The sequence below is a fragment of the Eublepharis macularius genome, chromosome 11, assembly GCF_028583425.1.
Source record: "Eublepharis macularius isolate TG4126 chromosome 11, MPM_Emac_v1.0, whole genome shotgun sequence".
Lineage (NCBI taxonomy): Eukaryota > Metazoa > Chordata > Lepidosauria > Squamata > Eublepharidae > Eublepharis > Eublepharis macularius.
This window is the reverse complement of record NC_072800.1, coordinates 93,522,787-93,544,022: the sequence shown is the minus strand read 5'-3', so window position 1 is coordinate 93,544,022 and position 21,236 is coordinate 93,522,787. Positions and strand designations below refer to the sequence as shown.

General features: G+C 50.2%; 1 protein-coding gene across 1 annotated transcript; it reads right to left on the bottom strand.

The window, feature by feature from the left end:
* Positions 1-1,209: 1,209 nt before the first annotated feature.
* LOC129337524 (zinc finger protein 398-like) lies at positions 1,210-12,507 on the bottom strand. The gene is made up of 8 exons (XM_054991290.1): positions 12,355-12,507; positions 11,395-11,766; positions 8,726-8,852; positions 8,186-8,305; positions 7,188-7,301; positions 5,906-6,025; positions 5,068-5,142; positions 1,210-2,267 (listed from the first exon to the last, which is right to left on the bottom strand). The coding sequence occupies exons 1-8, from the start codon at positions 12,379-12,381 to the stop codon at positions 1,546-1,548; spliced, it is 1,677 nt and encodes a 558-aa protein (XP_054847265.1). The 5' UTR covers positions 12,382-12,507; the 3' UTR covers positions 1,210-1,545.
* Positions 12,508-21,236: the final 8,729 nt, after the last annotated feature.

Below are 21,236 nucleotides of genomic sequence, written 5' to 3'. Positions count from 1 at the left end.
CTTATGGTGGCCAACCCAAGTTCACATTACAAGAGAGACCTTTAGGCATAGTTTGTCCCCAGTATTAAAGTTGAGAAGCTGCTTTAACATGACATGTGAGGCACTGAAATAGAGTGAATGGGAGAAAAAATGTCTGGCCTTGCACTTGGGCCTGAGAGCTAAACTACAAAAGATGAAGTAAACGAGGAGGAGCACGTGAAGGGAGTCACCACGTTAACCGAGAAGCTGAGTTTTAAAAGAGATCAGAAGGCTTTGTCAATTTCCCCTCTTTACAGAGCCAGGCGGGTTTGGAGGGTCTGTTAATTTCCTCTTTGCCTCCTAGAAGAGGAGGTGAAACTGACAGAGCCTGTGGGAGGCAAAGAGGAAATGAACAAACTCTCTAAAGAGCGGGACCACAAGTGACGCCTGACACAGGTTGGACACTTGTCAGCTTCCCTCAAGTTTTGATGGGAAATGTAGGCAGCTTGGCGGAATGTTGGACAAGTGACAGTTGAAAAGTCCATTGGACAGCAGTCGGAGAGCCAAGCTGCAAGACTAGGATGCCTACATTTCCCATCAAAACTTGAGGGAAGCTGACAAGTGTCCAACCTGTGTCAGGCGTCACTTGTGGTCCCACTCTCAGCCTCCATCTCCCTGGCTCTGTGGAGAGGAGAAATTGACAAAGCCATCCAATCTCTTTTAAAACTCAGCTTCCGGCTAACATTGCAACTCCCTTCACGTGCTCCTCCTCGTGTACTTCGTCTCTTGCAGCTTGGCTCACAGTCAGATGCATGGCAGTTAAGTAAACAGAGGGAACAAAGGAGTACAGAGCTTTACCGGTGGATAAATCAACTGAAGTTTGGGCTGACTGGGAATGTCAAAATTTAATTGGGATGCCTTCCCATTGTGCCGGGAACTGCCTGCTCTGGCTAGAAGCAGCTCTCTTGGATCACAGCCGGAGAAGGGTCTTACCCCACACTTCCGTACTGGGAGATGCCAGGGACTGGCATGAGACAAGTGGGGGAGGAGAGACCCACAGAGGCCATTGTGAGCTCCCTGGAGGGGCAAGTGGGAATAAAGAGGCACTAAATAATAGGTGAAGCTACTAAAACTGCTCTCAAGTCAGCTGAAGGCATTAGAACATCATGCTTGGCAGGCGATTGTCTTTATTACTGTAAAGTACCTAAAACCGCAAGGCACCGTACAAAAAAATGAAAAACAAAAGCAGGTCTAATCAAGCTGCTGGTGGAGGGGCTGCCAACATGGCTCAGAATTCAAAATGAACTTTCTGGACGGGGGGGAGAACCACAACATGACAGAGACGTGACACACAAAAATGTGCGAGGCAACAGCATGGGGGGGGGCCTCCGTGGGGGAGGCAGGCTTTAGTGCTGGGTGTAACCCCTCCCTGGGGCCAAGCAGGAGCAGAATAAATGAGGCCAAACAAGCAGAACTTTATTCTGATTGCAGCACTGGCTGCTTTTTCCTAACAAGTTTTCGACTCGTAGCAGTGCGTAACGTAGGACGACGACTTCCTTTGGGAATGAGGCGGCCGCCTGCCTTTCGCTACCTTGCACTTTCTGTCCCAGCGTCCGTGTCGTTCTGGGGCTCCTCTGGCAGATCCCGGGCTGAGTCTGTCTGCCCCTGCTCCGCACCGTGTATGCGCATGTGGTCCTTCAGTGACTTCTTCCGCCTGAAGGTCTTCCCGCACTCGGTGCAGGCGTAGGGCTTCTCCCCCGTGTGGGTGCGCTGGTGCTCCAGGAGGTGGTGCTTACAGATGAAGTTCTTCCCACACTCGGCACAATGGTAGGGCCGCTCGCCTGTGTGCAGCCGTAAGTGGGGGGTGAGGTGCTGCTTCCGCACAAAGCCCTTCCCGCAGACGGCGCACCTGTAGGGCCTCTCTTTGGTATGGATCATCTCGTGCCGGGCGAGCTCCGAGGGGCAGCCTACGGTGCGCCCGCAGTAGACGCACTCGTAGAGCTTCTTCTTCTGGTGGTTCATCTGGTGGATCTGGAGGCTGAGCAGGAGGCTGAACGTCTTCCCACACTCCGGGCAGGTGTGCGGCCGGTCCATCGCCGCTTCAGCGGCTGCATCAGGAGAGCTTGGATGGCTCTCGACGGCTCTGGGCCCAATGCATGCACTGTGAAGGGGCGGAAGAGGATGGCTCTCGCCAATGGCGCCGTTGCAGATGGGGGCCACTGACCCGCCTGGGAAAAAGAGCAGCAGGGGCGGGTTGGCAGGGTCTTCTGGCTGGTGTTCCTCCGCCTGTAGGAGGTGCCTGTCGTTAGCTGTAAGGGGAGGAAAGATGGATGAATTTCAGTCTGGTGGCACCAACTCCTGAGACCGTTTCAGTCTCCAAGGTGCTGCCTTTTTGATTATTGGTAACACACCTAAAGTCTTCCACTCAGTCCTTTCTGAGCGCCTGGCTTTTCCTGGCTAAATTTGATCCTCCAGCGACTACGATCCCTGGTCCTGCCCCAGAATTATGTCATGCTTCATTGTCACTGTCAAGGCTCTAGACCTGGCTTCTAAAATCTAAGACTCTGGCCTGTATCCACCCCCCTGTGCACAGAAGTGTTTCATTATTGCTCTCAGTTCCTGCATCTCCTTCTGACCCCCCAAGTCAGGAAGCTGCGGGGAGGGGATTAGGTGAAACTGCATCTCTCCCTTCCGCAAGTGCAGCTCTGCTGGGGGTGGGCAGGGGTATTTTGCGCCTTGTCCCATCTCCAGGCAGCTAGTCTAGGCTGCTGCTGTATCTCATTTAAGGTCATTGAAGAGCTGGAAAAAGTACAAAGGAGAGTAAACTTTTGAGAAGGAGCCCCGTGGCGCAGAGTGGTAAGCGGCAGTACTGCAGCCCAAGCTCTGCTCACGACCAGAGTTCGATCCTGGCGGAAGGTTCAGGCAGCCGGCTCAAGGTTGACTCAGCCTTCCATCCTTCTGAGGTCAGTAAAATGAGTACCCAGTTTCCTGGGGGTAAAGTATAGATGACTGGGGAAGGCAATGGCACACACACACACACACACACACACCCCGGTAACGGAAGTCTGCCAAGAAAATGTTGTGATGCAACGTCCCGTCCCCCCCACCCCCATGGGTCAGTAATGACTCAGTGCTTGCACAGGGGACTACCTTTACCTTTTTAAAAAGCTTTCGAGAACCACAGCTCTCTTTGGCAGATGCAACTTTATTGTAGCAAAAGCTTTCAAGAACCACAACTCTCTTCGTCAGATGCATCGTTCTTGAAAGCTTATGCTACAATAAAGTTTGTTAGTCTTAAAGGTGCTACTGGACTCATTACTATAAGCCCAAAAGTAAGGGAGCCCGAAAGTCAGCTTTCAAGAACCACTGCTCTCTTTGTCAGATGCATCTGAGAATGCTTCCAACGAAAAGAGCTGTGGTTCTTGAAAGCTTAGGCTACAATAAAGTTGATTAGTCTTAAAGGTGCTACTGGATTCTTTACTATTTTGCTACTACAGACTAACACAGCTAACTCTTCCGGATCAAGATACTTAAATGGTTGGAGTATCTTTCCTATGGGGAAAGGCTAAAGAGTCTGGGGCTTTTAAGTCTAGAAAAGAGATGGCTGGGGGGGCACGATAAGAGGATTATAAAGTCATGCACGGGGTGGAGAGAGTAGACAGAGAGAACCTTTTCTTCTTCTCCCAAAAAGATGCAGAGGCATCCAATGAAGTTGATGGGTAGTAGATTCAGGAAGTACAAAAGGAAATAATTCCTTTATTAACAATATTCTTTACTGAAGAAGTGATTAAAATGTCGGATTCAGTGCCAGAAGATGTGGTGATGGCTACAGGCATAGAGGGGGATTAGATTTTTGGAGGATAGGCCTATCAGTGGCTACTAGCCGTGGTGATTAAAGGAAACCACATTCAGAGCCAGGAAATTTCTGAAGCCCAGTGCTAGAGGCAACCGAAAGGGGAAGGACTTGCCCTCCATGCCCAGTTTGTTGGCCTCCGGGGAACTGGATGGCCGTTACGTGAGACGGAATGCTGATCTGGAAGGACCTGGAGTCTTGCCTCCACAGGGCCCATGAGGATCAGGGAGGAATGCAGAAAGACTCTGTGCACAGACGGCTGGAGTATCTTCAGAGTAGAATCCGATCATAGTTTTTCAGAGAACTGAGAATGGGTTACGTTTATTTTATTTATTTAGTTTAGTTTAGTTTATTAAACTTTTATTCCGCCCTCCACGCAAGTAGGTTCAGGGCATATCTCATCATTTTAAAAAAAACATTTCACAATATCCATAAAAATGTAATTAAAAACACCTTATACACACTCAATTTATGACAGCGATAAAAAGATTTCCAAGATAGCAGCAGTCGCTGTTTGGCTATGTTCACCAACAACTGAACAGTAAAAACGGTGGCAGACAGGCCTGATGACGAGATTAGAAATCAAGCATTCCCCTCCCCCTTCCTACAAGGCCAGCGGAGGCCTAAGGCAGCGTCAGCCATACGCCTGGCGGAACATCTCTTGTCTTACAAGCCCGGTGGAAAGAGAACACATCCTGCTGGGCTCTAGTTTCAATGGACAGACAGTTCCACCAGGTCGAGGCCAGGACCGAAAAGGCCCTGGCTGTGGTTGAGGTCAGGCGGGCCTCCCTATAGTTGTTTCCCTGCTGATCGAAGCGTCCTCTGGGGGGGGGGGCATATAGGGGTATCAAATGCAGGTTTGATACAACCATTCTTCTTTTGCAGACCTCCAGCCCACCCTGAAAGTCCAGCAATGGGACAATTGAAGTCTTCAGAGGCAAGACCCCCGCCTGTTAAGATTCCCCACCTCCTTGCCCAGTTATTACCCAAGCCTTGTACAGGAGCCAACCCAGCATGTTAAATGCCTGGCTCCCACCCATTTCCATTTCCTTTTCACTCACCACCCATTTGTAACAGACATGTGATACATTCCCTGCGCCTGCGCCATTTCTTTGGCGAGCAAATGCTGGGCGTGACCTAAGCAGAGACGGCATCCACTTTAGCCAGGACTGGGGAGTGGCAGCAACCGTGCATTTCATGCGGTGACCGCTCTGGCTCAAAAGCGGCTTTCTCGGTGGTTTCCGTTTCCTACTCACAAGTGCTTTGACCATCTCCGCCCAGCTCCTCCTCCTTGATCCAGGAAATCAAGTCTGTTCTAGAACCAGGCAAATCTGTTTGGGAAGCAGAGGAGTGAGTTCTGCGCCCGAAGACCCATCCCCTCCCTCCACAGGTGCCGCTTGCATCTCCTGCAGGAAATGCAGGTCTGAGCGCACAGCCACGGGGGACACCAGGAACTGTTTCTGCGTGTTCCGTCTTACTTATTTACTTTATACTCTGCTTTTCTCGCGGAGATTCAAGGTGGATTACAGAATATAGTCTTGGAAAAGGGACCCCCCAAACGGACAAGGGCTTGGAGCCCCGTCCCTACAAGGAAAGGAAAGGGCTTTTAATTTTAGCAGGAAAACAACAGCTAAAAGGGCAGGATAGGCTTACATGAACAGCTATAAAATTATTAAAATATGGAATGAGAATTGGCTCCCTATTTTCTAATAATAAAGCTTTGGATCGACCTGCAAAATGGATTGCCGGAAGGTTAAGGACAGGTAAGAATTCAGCCTTCACACTACACACGGAACTCACTGCTACAAGCGTAGGTGGTTTTTAAAAAAATGATTAAATGGACTCATGGAGGACAGGTTGATGCAGCTATCGTAGCTAAATAGAACCTCCACAGTCAGACGCAGAATACCTCCAAACAGCAGATGCCAGAGATAAATCACGGAGAAAGGAACGCCATCACCGGGCGAGCTCCTTCAGGCCATCCTGTTGGATGCTGGCCTGTATGGAGCTGACCTGGACGGGAATTCCAATCTGGCTGCTGCCCACCAAGGGTCCGATGCACATTAAGACATCCCAGCTGGACCCACCGCTCACCTGTTTTCTGTACAACAGAGATGGTGTCAGCCTCTGGTTCCAAGTCTGGCTGGAAAGGAAGGCAGGGTGGGACCCCGTCCCTGTCCCTTGGTAAACTTTCCAATTTCGAAACGGTATAATCTGTGACCGGAGAAAACGATAGAGAAAAATTTTCTGGATTATGTGGATTTCTGTTGCAGCCAAGTCCAGAAACCTAAGCCCCGCAAAGAGCAAGAACAGCCTCCCCACAGGACAGTCCTTGCACTGGAAATGGGCGACTGCCCCATAGTCAGGAACGCCAAGCGGAGTGGATGCGCTGTCCTCTGTTTCACGCCATGGGCAGGTTGGGTGCTGCGTGGAGCGGAAGAGGTAAGATTGATAGTCCCTGTTAGGTAGACCAGGCAGGGGCTGAATGCAAGAGGCGCCCCCGGAAAGGGCCACTGAAAGCGCAGGGAAGCAGCGGCTGAGGCCGAGATCGCTCTACCAAAACGGCTCCCCCCTGCCCAGGGATAATGAAAGCTGCCCAACGCGGCCGCCTGTACGAGGAAGCAAGAGAAAGTGACCACCCGCAGTATTTATTTCCGTGAAGTGCTTTTTGTCCCACCCACCCTTCCTCCAAGGTGCTCAAGGAGACGCCCACAATTTGACCTACTCTCGTTTTATCATCGCAACAACCTTGTAAAGCAGGTCAGGTTGAGAGAAAATGAAAGGCCCAAGGCTGCTCAGGAAGTTTTGGGGCGAGGATTTGAACTCACATCCAACATTTGAACCACTAAACCACACTGGCTGTTTTGACCCAAAAGAAACACACACACAGCGAACCTGATGAATAATGCACATGCTCCAAGAAACCCAGAACACAGAGAGCAGATCAGAGTTTTAAAAGAAAATGGGGGGTAGGGGGCTGCTCGAGCCCTTGTGAGTATATAGAAAATCCTGGAGGGGGAGATTGCAAATTAACAGGTGAGATTTCAAATCTCTCCCCACATCTCATCTGTATATCTGTCTAAGGGAGGGGCCTTGGGCCTTGATGGCTTGCAGCGTATGAAAACTGCTAGAATAACTCCCACAACAATTAAGTTGATAAATGTGTAGGCAAGACCCTGTGGCGTCTTGAACACGGGATAGTTTTTTGTGTAACATACACCACGATGTCGGCCTTGTAGCAGCAGAGCCTGAGCAAAGTCACACGCGCAACTCTCTGGGGAGGGGGGATGCAGTGGAGGCTGTCAAGGCAAGTCGGAAGGGGGGGGGAAGCCACCCATGTGAAGGAGTGGGGGCAGCGTCCATGCAAAATACTCACAGTTGCAGGTGCTTTGAAGGAGGCCTCCGCTTGGCACTTTCCCCAGGTCCCTCCTGCACACGCCATCCTCTTGTTTAATCCAAGAGATCACCTCGGTTCCCACAGAAGACGGTTCTGTTGCAGTTACAGGGAAATGACACCTTTTCTACCTGCTTGTCGGTCATTTGTCCACAACCCTCCTGGCTGGGAGCAACTGGCTAGTCCCGTCCCCCACCCAGCCGAGACCGGAGCGTTCCTCTGCCCTTCCTTGGGCACCTTCCTCCAATAGGAAGGCTCTTCAGAGCTTGTGGGACGGTTGTTTCGCTGGAGGAAGGCATCAACCTTGGCTGAGCGGAGGGGCGGGGGCCCGGGGAGCGTTGGGGAGCCTAGTTCTGCCGCTGCCGCTGCCGCCGCCGCCAAGATGTGGAGGGCGTCCCAGAGAGCGGTGGTTGAGGGGATGGTGAATGAAATACAGAACAACTTATAACAGGCTAATGAGGGGAAAGGAGGGTTTCCACCTTGTGCTCTCGGGGTCCCCCAGCACGCCCCACATGGCTGCCAGTGACGAGGCTCTGCCTGATGTGTGGGTCACATGACTGCAGGAGTTAGTGCTGGAGAATCCAGAAGCGGCTTATGGCAAAGTAGAATGGATTGCAAAAGGCGGGTCCGCTGCTGTAGACAAGCCTTGCCCAGGGCGGGCATTTCCCCATTCCTCAAGCCGCACTTGGCCATATAAGAACTTGAGAAATCGACAGACACCTGTTTGAGGCCCGTGCCTGCCAAGACCCAAACACCCTCCCATGGGTGTCTGTCCTGCCACTGCGGCTCGTTTCACCTGGGCTGCCTCATGTGAAAAGCAGCCGCATGGCACTGCGTTCCAGCAGCCCAGTTCCAACACCATGTGAACGAAAAGCCCCAGGGAAGAACATGTTGCCCCCCCCCCCCCTGCAGCATTATGTTGAAATCGAACGCTTCCCCTGTATTCGCGGCTGTGGCTTGTTGGTTTAGTTCTCGCTTACCTCTTCCAGTATTGGCTGGGGGCTCTTGGGGCTCCTCCCCCAAGTCTGCCTGAGTTAGACCACACGGTGGGTCCCCTTCTTCTATACAGGTCAAACTTTCCAGTTTAGAAACGGCAAAGTCTGGTTGGGAGAATAAGGCGATTACACAAAGCTGGAACCTGGACGGCATTTTGCATTTAAGAGATGCTTATTCTATATTGCTTTAAGAGTACAAGACCGGGAGAGAGTGAGAGGCGGGCGCCTGAGCTAGCTGTAAGGGGGTAAAACGAGCAGAGTTATGGCCTTGCTGAGACAGATTGGCCAGTGACTGTGGAGGTTCTGGTCACCCCAGCACAGAGCATGCCTTGCATGTTTGCAGCCTCTCTTGCTGTCCATTACTCTTTCTTTTTAGTGTCTCATAGCCCAGCCCAGCCCACCTGGGCAGGAATGTGGGTGGACAGATCGACCTTTGGGGAGGGAAAGGGGCTTAGATCAGGTCATCCTCCTGTCCTCTGATCGGAGCAATGAAAACGTCCCAGAAGCAGCTGCCCAGTTCCTTACCGAGTGAGATCAGAGACTCGCAGTTTCCCTTGATCACGTTCTTGTAAAGATCCTTCTGCCACTCCTGTAGGTTTTCCCATTTATCGTGAGAAAAATGGCTCGAGGCTTCATCCAAGGCGGCTGAGTCCTTAAATTGCAAGAGTCCAGACACATCACCATCCGCTACCAATGACAGCATTTGAACAACAACTCGTTGGAGACTCCCAAGTGCAGAAAATCAGAGGATCAAGACTCATTTATTTTTATGTGGCTGATAAACAGACTATCAGGGAGGCTTTTGAAATCTAGAAGAGTTCTACGTAACTTTGCTTAGAAACCACTGTCAAGAATCTGCTCCAGGCCCTCCCATATTTGGGCAAACGACTTGGTCTAGGTTTTAGAGGGCCATTCAGTGTGAAAATATTGTACTGACCTGAATTCACCTGTTTTATTCTGAAATATCGGAGGCTCATAAATATTACAAGCAGCTACTGTCTTACTTATGGTATCTAGGACACGGCAGCAATTTTGAATCCCTGAGAATTTTAGCTTTGACATTTGCATTTTGATTTCTTTGCTGCTCACCCAGCCAGCACAGTGTAGCGGTTCGAGTGCTGGACTCAGATCTGGGAGACACAGACCTGAATCCCCATTCTGTCAGGGAAGCTTGCTGGGGGATTGTGGGCCACTCACTCTCTTTCAGCCTAACCTACCTCACTGGATTGTTGTGAAGATAAAATGCAGGAGGGGAAAAGATGCCGTAAGCCACGTTGGGTCCCCAATGGGGAGGAAAGTGAGTATGTTTTATTACTATACTATTTATTATAATATAAATATTATAAATAATCAAATGAGTTATCAAAATAATACATAATAAATAATAATAAAACAGTTCAGAAAACGTTAGCATGGCGTTGGATATACTGGTAATAAACCCACACATTCTGCCTCAAGAAACTCTGTTAATTCTCCAGAGTACTTCTGTCTGTGATAGCCATAGTGTGGGGCAGGGAGATTGGTGGAGCTCTTCAGCCACTGGCAGGCTGTATTCTGCCCTCCTCCCATCAGACAAAGCCCCAAGTATGGCTTCAAGAAATGGGGGCAGCTGTTTGTGCCAACTCATTCACTTGAAGAGCCAGTGTGGTGTAGTGGTTAAGAGCAGCAGGACTCTAATCTGTAGAGCCAGGTTTGATTCTCCACTCCTCCACTTGTAGCCAGCTGGGAATCTTGGGTCAGTCACAGCTCTCTCAGCCCCACCCACCTCACAGGGCATACTTTGTAAACTGGTCTGAGTGGGCATTAAGTTGTCCTGAAGGGCAGTATATAAATCGAATGTTATTATTATGTTGTTGGAGTAACTTGCAGCCTGCAGCTGGTTGATGGCTCTGGGATGGAAGTCCCCCACCTGGCTCCTTGGCTCTCTGCTAGCCAGTATAAGCCACTGGTTCTCAAAGTGTGGCTCACGACCCAAAAGTGGGTATCTCATGGGTGGTTGCTGAGGCTGGGGGGCTGGAGATGTGGCTCTGGATAATTTGACAGTAAATTCGGGTTTGCCTTTGCACAACGTGCAAAATATGCCTGTTGCTCACTAGTGGTACAGATTCATATTTTAAATGAAAAATATGAACTAGTCCAGTGTTCAGGAGCCTGAGATCCCTAGATTTTATACTGGGAAGGGGAAGTGGCGTGGAGCTGTTTTGCATGGGGGTTCTGAAAAGCAGAGTTAATTTTAGAAGTCAGTTCCCCTTCAAAAGGTTTGAGAACTGCTGCAAATAAACGTTTCTAATTGCTTTTACTGATTTAAAATATTTATATGCTGCTGTTCTGTCATCCGCTCAAAGCAGCTTCCAAATATAGAGATCGTACCAGAAATACTAAAAAGAGAAACCAACAGCGACAGATTCAAGCAACTAGCAAAACAACACCTCCGTTTCATCCTTCCATCTTCCCCCAACCTTTTCATCACCCTTTGACAAAACATCGAAATACTGCTTGGGTTCAAAACGTGAGCGAGCAAATGGAATCCACCAATGCAAAATAAGCCAATTAAAAGCTTTCAACTGATCTGTCCCTGACTGTGGCAAAAATGGGCTTCCCGTCTTTTTGGCTTCCCGAGGCTCCACAAAGCTCCAAGCCAGCCTTGCTCTTTGCTTTGCTGGAGTGAGTGAATAACGTGGTCACCTGTTTCAGTTCATAGATCCAGAGAAGTTAACCGTGTTAGTTTGTAGTTGCAAAATAGTAAAGAGTGCTGACAATGCATCTGATGAAGACAGCTGTGGTTCTCGAAAGCTTATGCTACAATAAAGTTGCATCTGACAAAGAGAGCTGTGGTTCTCGAAAGCTTATGCTACAATAAAGTTGCTTCTGACAAAGAGAGCTGTGGTTCTCGAAAGCTTATGCTACAATAAAGTTGCTTCTGACAAAGAGAGCTGTGGTTCTCGAAAGCTTATGCTGCAATACAGTTGGTTAGTCTTAAAGGTGCTACTGGACTCTTTACTATGTTTCAACTCAGAATCTCCCCTAGGCAGCCAGGCTGGGAAACTTGGGAGACTGGGAAGCGCATTGCCATTTTTTCCCTTTCTACACTGTCCAACAGAGAGGACAGATTATGAAGGCGGCTCCAGGCTTTTTGTGGAGTTCCTCCCCAAGCCGACGGCGATTCGGCCCTGATTCCAGCAGACCCCGCTCACCTTGAAAGCCTCTCCAGAGGAGCTTGCAGGGACCCTCAGGACCCAGAAATTCCAGTTCTTGAGCAGGTTCTCCACGTTCTCCAGCCTCCTCTGGAGCTGCCCATATTCTTGCAAGAGGGTCCCCAGCACCGTCCCCCTGCTCTCCAGCTGGCTTCCCATCTCCGCCAACGCCTTCTCACAGGCCGCAAACCGTTTCTCCGCCATTCCCGACCTCTGCTCCAGGCTCAGCAGCCGCAGTGCGTGCGCCTCCACTGCCCGCTCCATGGCCTGGACAGCCCCCACCACCGTCCACAGGGAAATCGTGGCTGTCTGCAGCTGTGCCTCTTTGGGGAAGCCAGCCTCTGGGAGCTCGCCAGAAGGCCCCCTGGAAGACTGCGCCCAATATGAGAGAGACAGAGAGAGAGAGAGAGAAAGATGAACCTTGGCCTGCAGATCAGCTAAGCTCGAGCTGGAAGAGAAGCTCGCTGTTCGAACACTCTGTGCGTCTCTTGCTCTTTCTGCCGCCTCTATTAACGGCTCTTGCAAGAATGCAAAGATCAGAGTATCTCCCATTTGCTCCCTCTGTGGCGGGGCTTCTCCTAACAAACACACATTGACCTGCATCTGGGAGACCCAACTTGGACCAAGATCCCTGCACACAACAAGATGGGTATTTCCAGAGCTATGATCACAGGAGCAGACTGACCACGCTGTACGTGGTTGCTGTAGGAAACCACATCCACCAGGGTGTACATGCAGCGTGCATTAGCTGCAGCACAGGAGTGCTTTCAAGCCCCCTCCCCCACGACAGGAATTCCTGCACCTCTTGCCCTATCACTCCCTGCTGCACCGTGCGCGCATGGGTGAGGCGCTGCCCTTCTTCCCTCCGAAGCCTGAGATTTCTTGCCCCGCTCTTTTAGCCTCAGAGGAGCAACACATGCATGCACACTCATGCCCGCCCTGCAATCTGGCCAAACTCACCTGAGCAGGAGGGACCCATTCAGCCATGATGGGCAGTTGAGGGTTGTTGGGGGCTGTCTCCTTGGAGGCGAGGCTAGCGCTGAGGGAAGCTGTCTGGAGGGGAACCAGGAAGCTGGGCGCAGGGCTTCTGGGAGGGAGAAACAGAACCTGGCAAGCAACTGCAGGGACACAGAGAGAGAGAGAGAGAGAGAGAGAGAGAGAGAGGCTGCGGGAAGGAGAGCGGAGATCAGCAACAGCGCCCTCTACAGAGCACCTCGGCCCGGAGGAGGAGCCCGGGCATCCTTTGCTGGGAGAAAAGCCATGAAGCCAGAGGGGAGGCAGCCAGCCGTCTCCTCTGCGGCAGCAAAAACAAACAGGCCTCTTGGAGCACCTTAAAGATTAAACCGTTTTTTTTAAACTCCGGGAGAAACCTTGTGTAGACGGAGTGAGGCCCGCTTCTCCAGCTGAAGATGTAGTGGCTGCTTTTATACAAGAGGAATTGGAGGGGGAGGGAGACAAACAGTAGGGCCTCCACTGGGTTGCCGGCCTCCAGGTGGGATTGTGACACGGCAGAACTCCATTACTTGCCAGCTGTGTGAAGGGAGAAACTGAGTGTGGGTGACCATCTTTGAAGATTTAGCCTATGAAGAAGTAAATCCTACCATAGGGGAATTGGAAATATGCGAGCTAAAACCCGTCGGCTGCATGATATTTAAATGTTCAGCTTCAGTTTTCCTCTGTGATGGTCTTCAGCCTGTGGATAAAAGGAAACCCATTGAAAGTGACCAATACTCTGTTTTTCACCAGTTGGAGTTCTTACAACAGGGACTTGTGATCTCAACTAACTTTATGTACTTATTTATTGTATTTATATGTATATTTATTGTACTTGCACTTAACTCTTTAGCACTTTGCACAATCAAAATATAAAAATTTAAATATGCAAAATATTGTTAAGTTTGGAATGACTGTTTGAGAAGTGTTTTCTCGCCCCGTTTTTTTTTTTTTGCTTCAGTTGTTCTACGTACCTGGGCTTTCCCCCTCCTTTCGTTTGTAGCCTCCAAGTGGGGCCTGGAGATCTGAAATTACTACTGATCTCCACATGACAGAGATCCCCTGGAGAAAATTGCTGCCCTGGGGGGGGGTGGATACTTCGGCATTATACTCTGCTGGACCCCCTCCCCTCCCTCTCCAGGCTCCACCTCCAAAATCTCCAGGAATTTCCTAACCTGGAGCTGGCAACTTTTGTGGTAGTGAGTGCCCTCAAGTCACAGCAGGCTCATGGCAACCCCTGGTGGAGTTTCCATGTCAAGAGACTAACAAAGGTGGTTTGCCATGGCCGGCCTCTGCAGCCGGGTCTTTGCTGGAGGTCTCCCATCCAATTACTAACTAAGGCTGACCCTGCTTAGCTTCTGAGATCGGACAAGAGCTCAGGCTTGCCTGGGCTATCCAGGTCAGGGTCTGGCAACCATATCCAGAATGAAATATATAGTTATCTTATGTAACATTCAAATCTAATCGAGAAAAATACAGGTAACACCTGTAAGGGGTGGTGTGTTGGACAGGAGAAGATTCTGCTCTTTTTGCTCCCCGTTCAGTTGGATTTGGAAGGCAGGATGGGATGCTGGAGGGGGGGGGGGGACCCCGAAGCATTTAACAATCAACAGACAACAGACCAAAAGAGGACTTGGGGTGGGAGGGAGAAGGGATGGGAGATATCCCAGCTAGGCAGGGAGTCCAATGTATGATGTTAGACAGGCAGGGCTTGGATGCTTTTCCGCCACAAAAACACTGAATGGTTAAAGCTGCCTAGTTAACGTCTGGGTTTGAGTCCAGGCCAGGGGCACCTTAGAGACCAACAAGATTTCCACTGTCCAGAGTCAACACTCCCTTTGCCAGACACCCTCTGCAGGATCCAGAGAAAAGCGTCGATTTGCAGCTGATGTGCTGGCTGGGACAGGATTAAGGAATCCTGTGTGTGACGAGGAAGACACACTCAGTGAGAGAAATCATTATACCAGTGGGCCTGGTTTAATAATACAAAAGGAGGGTGTGGGAGGTGAGGCGGATTACAACCTTCCAGCTTGAAGGACTTTATATCAGTCAGGTGGTCTTTTTAAAAAGATAAGAGAAAGACCTGGGTCAGGCTCTGTGATTCTGTGACAGGTGGAGGGAGACTCCCAGGTTTTGCTAAGAGTATTAACAGCAGCAGCAACATAGAATCCCAAATCCTGTTCAGTGGAGGAGGGGGAGGGGAGTCGTATGAAAACTTTTATTCAAGAAAGAAAGACCTTCCCTGGGCGAGACGGCAACAGCTGAAGGCAGGAGCTACTGCGAACCCAATATTTAGCTGCAAAATCCAGCCCCCAATGTCTCTCCTGAACATTATGCTCCACCAGGGCTTTTTTTCTGGGAAAAGAGGTGGTGGAACTCAGTGGGTTGCCAGCACAAGGGCAACTCTTGGCAGAAGGTACCACATGCGCATGCGCAAAGTGCACACACGCTCCCAGGACTACACAATGACGTCCCTTTGGATCAGCTGGAACAAGGGGGGAGTTTTTAAAAGTTTAAATCACCCTTGGTGAAAATGGTCACATGGCTGGTGGCCCTGCCTACTGATCTCCAGACAGAGGGGAGTTTAGATTGCCCTCGGGCCATCAGCGGCGCAGAGGGCGATCTAAATTCCCCTCTGTCTAGAGATCAGGGGGCAGGGCCACCAGCCACGTGACCATTTTCAAGAGTGCTGGAACTCTGTTCCACCGCGTTCCAGCTGAAAAAAAGCCCTGCACACCACAGTAACAATAAAAACAGTGTATTTATATACCACCCTTCTAGACAGATTAGTGCCCACTGAGAGCGCTAAACCAAGTCAATGTTATTATTACCCCCACAAACAGCTGAGAAGCTGGGCTGTGAGGAAGGGCTTATCCAAGGCTGCCTTCTGAGCTCATGAAACAGCGGGATTCGAACCAGCACAGTGCGGATTTGCAGTCCCAACCGCTTAACCACTATGCTACAGCATTTCTAGGACCAGATGATGCGCGCGCATCCCCAGGCAGTGGCAGCTTTGAAAGACGTCGCGCTGTTAAGCGCTTGTACTGACCGCCTTTTGTCCGTAGGTGGCGCTGCCGTATTGCGAGAAAAGGTCCGGCAGCCTCTTTGCAGCAACCATAGGGAAGTAGCAGGACAGGCCTGCCTTGAGCGCCCCCTAGCGCCCTGGCGCCACCATAACGCTGCTAGTTAAGTCGTCTCTTTTAAAGATGTGAGAATAGTTGCAATTCTTGGAACTACATCCGGGTTCCAGGTTTAAAAATATAAACAGAGTTCTGTCGAACAGATGCAAAGCTCAGACCTGCTTACCAATCCCTTGCATTATTCAGCTCTTCTCCAGAAAGACTTGCCAATATTTTTGCAAAGGCCTTGGAGAGCCCCCAAATCCTCTGGCCCCAGTTCAAACAGCACCCCCTTGTTTGTACAATAAGAATGAAGAGGTGGCTGGTAGCAAAGTTCAGAGATGCAACTGGAGTGGTCTCCAACCTCTCGAGACCTGGAACCCTGAGCTGCAAGCAGACCAAGAGAGCCAGGGGAAGGAAATACCACCTCATCCAGCAGGAAGGATCTGGCAGTGAGAAACCAGCCAGAGAGGAATCCTGCCTACCAGCTCAGCTGGCTCTCCTGCCGCTCAGCTCTCAGCAGGCATGCCAGTCTGCACCCTGGCTCTCCGGGCAGGCACATTGGCAGAAGATGCTTCCAAAAGGCAGCATGGGGGCCCTATAGGGACCTGTGGGACTCCACGACTCATCTAAGAGTCCCAGCGCATGGGTGCAAGCCCACGACGGGACATTTGAAACAGTGCAGTGAAAGATGCAAGCTTGGTAAAGAGCTGTGTCTACACCACTCTGAAAGCAGCGGATCTTGTCCAGGTCTTTCCCATAAGGAGACGGGCTCCTTTAGTTTCCCCACTGCTGTTGCAGCTGCAGATACAGCGCAGTGACAAAGGGGCTTCCACGTGGCAGGTTATCTTGCCGTTTCCCAGCCCCAGTCTCCCCAACAGCCGCCATTCCCCTGCCCTGTGCCACCAGGGCTTTTTGTTTTTCATTGAAAAAACAGCAGTTGAATAATTCCCAGCTTTTCTTTTTTTAAAAATTAAGCCTTTAGCCCCTTTAATTACAGAGATGTGCCTTTCTCTGCAATGAAAAGGGTAGAGACTTTTAAAAAATTAAAGCTGGTAATTCAGAGAATTCAGCTCTTCACAGATTGTAACAACAATATGATTTTCAATTGCTGATTTTTTTAAAAAAAGCCTGCTCCCCTCACAGGGGGTAGGAAATATTTGATGTGGGAACAGAAGTAATGAAAATGGCTGCCGTGTGGATGGGATCCTCTGGGAAGATCCAAATTTTCTGCACTTTGCTGAGATCTTTTCCAAAACTTCTCAGCAAAACAGGTTTGGAAAAGACCTGAGAAATGCTGGAGAAACCCCAGGAGGTGCATGAATGCAGCAGGATGCTGTGAAGAAGCAGGAAAAGAAACCACGTATCAACAGTACTGAACCCAGGGCAAACGAGGCATGTGGAGTAGCCCTGGTTAGTAGCTGAAGGAGTTTCGGCCCGGGATTTCCAGTTTCCCCCATTTCCAGCACTTCCATTTCCTCACAAGGTATCTGCAGAGCCTTGCTGGCAGTCCACAAAAGCAAACCAGCAGGGGTGCATACAGTGGCACCTTAGAGACCAACTAGATGAGTCTCTCCACGCAGACATCTTACACTGGATGCTCCAAGTGTAGGGAGATGCAATGTTAGCTGGCAAGGGTAGTTTAAAAAGAGAGATCCTGTCACTTTCACCTCTGCACAGAGCAGGCAGAGATGGCGCCTCAAAGAGTGTGTTAATTTCATCTCCACTTGGGAAAGGGAGACAGAGCTGCCACTTGGGAAAGGGAGACAGAGCTGCCCTAGTGTAGAAGTTCTGGAGAGTCAGAGCTGCCTTCAGCAAACCAGGCTGCATGCGGAGCTCTTGCTTGTATAAGAGGGCCTTTTTATTGCTTGAAGCTTCAATGCAGCGGGTCAGTGTCTTGCTTCGGCCCCAGGTAGCGTACCTGCGGATCTGGTATAGCGCCTTAAAGACCAGCAAACCTTTCCAAGGTGTAAGCTTTTAGGACTCAAAGCTCTCCTTGACAGATGGAGATGACATTCACATAGCTGTTTAAGATAACACAAATTTTTAATTAAAAATACTAATCAGGATTTTCAAGTCTATGTGTTTTTTCTTGCAGAACGAAACAGAAAGGACCCTCCGAAGTTCCTGGTTATTAGCAGGCCTGGGCGGGCCCTGTGGCTTCCTCTTTGGGTTTGCCAGCTCCAGGTTGGGAAATTCCTGGAGCCTGGGGAGGGGAGGGTCTGGGGAGGGACCACAGCAGGGAATAATGCTATCGAGTCCCCCCTCCAAAGCAGCCATTTTCTCCAGGGGAAATGATCTGTCATTTTGGAATCAGTTGCAATTCCAGGAAATCTCCAGGCCTTACCTGGAGGATAGCAACCCTCCCAGTTCTACTTCGAGATTTTTTTTTGTTGCCCCTGCTAAGGTGCACCCAGCCCCTCCTGCTGGAGAGCCAGTCAAGGCTTCCCACTGCATGGCGCCCACCTCACTGTGCCACCCCAAGCAGTCCCTTGGACTGCAGGGTGGACGGCAGCCACTGGAGTCTTCCAAGAGGTGGAAAGGATGACGTTTGACCCACAGCCGTCTGTTCCCCCCCCCCTCCCGCGCGGAGGTGGAGCAAGAATCCTAGCAAACAGTCCAGCGCCTGCACCTTCTTTCTAATTGGACCTGCAGCAGCCTTGCAGCGAGGGAGACATGGGGCTTTAAGAAGGGGGGGGTGGATTGGGACTCAAGCAGGGGGAGGCCCCAGCAGCATGCGGGGAGGGGCAGGAACAAGGGAGGGGGCTATCATATGTTTACATTGTGAAGAAATCTCGGGTGTGAGCTCAGCTCAGCAGGCTGCCCGCATTCTCTATGGGCCAAGCTAGAAGTGACAAGTTACACTTGAATGGCAAGTGAACAGACTCGCGTGTATTCCTCCCTGTTCACTTGCACTCCACTCGATCACTATGTGCACTATACACACTGTGATTGAGTGGAGTGCAAGTGGAGCACAAGTGAACAGGGAGGAACACACGTGAGTCTGTTCACTTGCTGTTCAAGTGTCATTCGTCACTTCTAGCTTGGCCCTACCTGGCCGTGCAGCCCCTGGAGGAGTCCTGTGCAGCTCCAAAGTTTCCCCCTATCATTTGAATCCACCCAGTCCACACAGAGGAGGCATTCAGGAACATCAGGAGCGTGCAGCAGAGCTACGCGGTAGCTGATCAGCCGAGGAAGTGTGCATGTTCTGTGCCATCAAGTCGCCTCCGACCTATGGCAACCCTATGAATGAAAGACTCCCAAAACGTCCTGCCCTTAACAGACTTGCTCCGATCTTGCAAACTGGAGGATGTGGCTTCCTTTACTGAGTCAAGCCATGAGGGATTAATGGGATTTAAATGTATTTGCATGCTGCCACCAGAATCTAGCTGTTCAAAGTAAAACACCCACACCTAACAGACCCCAACATTTCCCTGTATGTACAAGTGCCTGATTCACACGTGCATTTGCAACACCTCCAAGGCTGCGTGTGTTAATGGACCCCTAGCTGTGGTGCAGCTGAGCTGAAATTCATAGGCCAGTTTTGTGCTCTGTGGATTGGCCTCAATGGGAACTGGGAGTCGCTAGCTCACCAAAGAAAGCGATGGTTCCTCTTTATTATTTATTTATTCATAATCGCCCTTTCTCACTGAGAACCAAGACGAATTACATAGTGCTAGGACATTCTTGGAGCAAAACACAATAATGAGCAACAATTAGGTTACTCAGGGAAAGAGATACAATAGGGGGCGGTAGCAGAAAATTTGAAAATAAACCTAGAGCCGAAACCCAGAGAGGAAACCTTTCTGTACTTGCTTTGCCAATCCATGACCCGTTGGTGGGCTGCACCACCTCAGGGGTTCTTTGGATAAGATCTTATTCTCCCTGACAAACAAGGCTTGTGAGCTTGACTGCCTTCCAGGAGGAGTCTTGTGGCCCCTCGTAGACTGCCGCTTTCACGGTGGCGAATGCATTGGGGTGAATGTGTTTTGAAACCTGGTTAAGAGTGCGGGACTCTAATCTGGAGAGCCGGGTTTGATTCCCCACTCCTCCGCTTGAAGCCAGCTGGGTGACCTTGGGTCAGTCACTTAAGAGCGGCAGGACTCTAATCTGGAGAGCCGGGTTTGATTCCCCACTCCTCCGCTTGAAGCCAGCTGGGTGACCTTGGGTCAGTCACTTAAGAGCGGCTGGAGAACGGGGTTTGATTCCCCACTCCTCCGCTTGAAGCCAGCTGGGTGACCTTGGGTCAGTCACTTAAGAGCGGCAGGACTCTAATCTGGAGAGCCGGGTTTGATTCCCCACTCCTCCGCTTGAAGCCAGCTGGGTGACCTTGAGTCTTGCACAGCTCCCTCAGAGCTCTCTCAGCCCCACCCACCTCACAGGGTGATTATTGTTGAGGGGATAACAACACACTTTGTAAACTGCTCTGAGTAGGCGTTAAGTTGTCCGGAAGGGCGGTATATAAATCAAATGTTATTATATATAAATCAAATGTTATTATTAAACACCCGGCATGTAAATATATCCTTAAGAACAATACAGCCGCCACATTGGCTCAAGCCCATGGTGCGTTATGGCCTATCAGATGGTCCCCGGAGGCCATGGAAGGTTTTTTGGTTGCGCTAACCTTGTACTGGTATTAGAATTGCCAACTCTGGGTTGGGAAATGCCTGGTGATTTGAGGGTGGAGCTTGGGGGATGTAGGATTTGGGAAGGGGGAGGGACTTCAGCCAAGTATAATGCCAGGGAGTCCACCCTCCAAAGCAGCCATTTACTCCAGGGGAACTGTTGTTTTTTATCTGGAGATCAGTAGTCATTTCAGGAGAACTCCAGGCTGCATCTGGAGGTTGGCAACCCTAACTGGTATTGAGAGGGAACTGCCTCTGACCATGGAGGTTCTACACAAATAGCCATTTGTTGGCCCTCCGCGAACATGTGAGCCAACTAAACTAGCAGCCATCCTCCGGCAATGAATTCTGGCAAAGAAGCCAGGGGTCAGCAATCAGGGCTGCGAAAAGCCCACACCTGAGAAACTACAGAGCCACTGCCTGGGATAGGCTGAGGGGCTGACTCCTCTTCTCCATCCTCAACCCTCCTGCCCACCATCTGCATTATGGATAGCAGGATTTGAGTCTGGGGGCATCGTAGAGACCAACAAGATTTTCAGAGGAGGCGCTTTTGAGAGTCAAAACTCCCTTCACCAGATACCTAATATCCGAAGAAGGGAGCTTTGACTCTGGAAAGCTTTTACCCTGGAAATCGTGTTGATAGTGACTTTTTTTAGGGGGGTAAGCATATAGGTCTGCAGTCAAACAGCAGGATTTGAGCCTGGCATATACCATGACTGGAGTCCAGTGGCACCTTAGACACCAACAATATTCTCAAGGTGTAAGCTTTGGAGATCCACTGAAGAAAGGGAGCATTGATGTTCTAAACCATCACATGCTGCATTTTAGATTGCAGTTTTAACTTTTGTATTGAATTATGAAATTGTGTATTTCATCTTGTTTTATTGTATTACTATATAATGTAACCTGCCCTGAGCTGCTTGCAGGCAGCAACCTGAGCAAGAAATCTAATAAATTTAATTAATTAAAGTGCACACCCTGAGAATCTTACTGGTCTTTAAGGTACCCCTGGACTCCAACCTTGGTACCTACTGGGCTCAAATCCTGCTGTTCCACTACAGACCAATATGGCTGCCCACCTAAAACACAGGGTGTAGGCTTT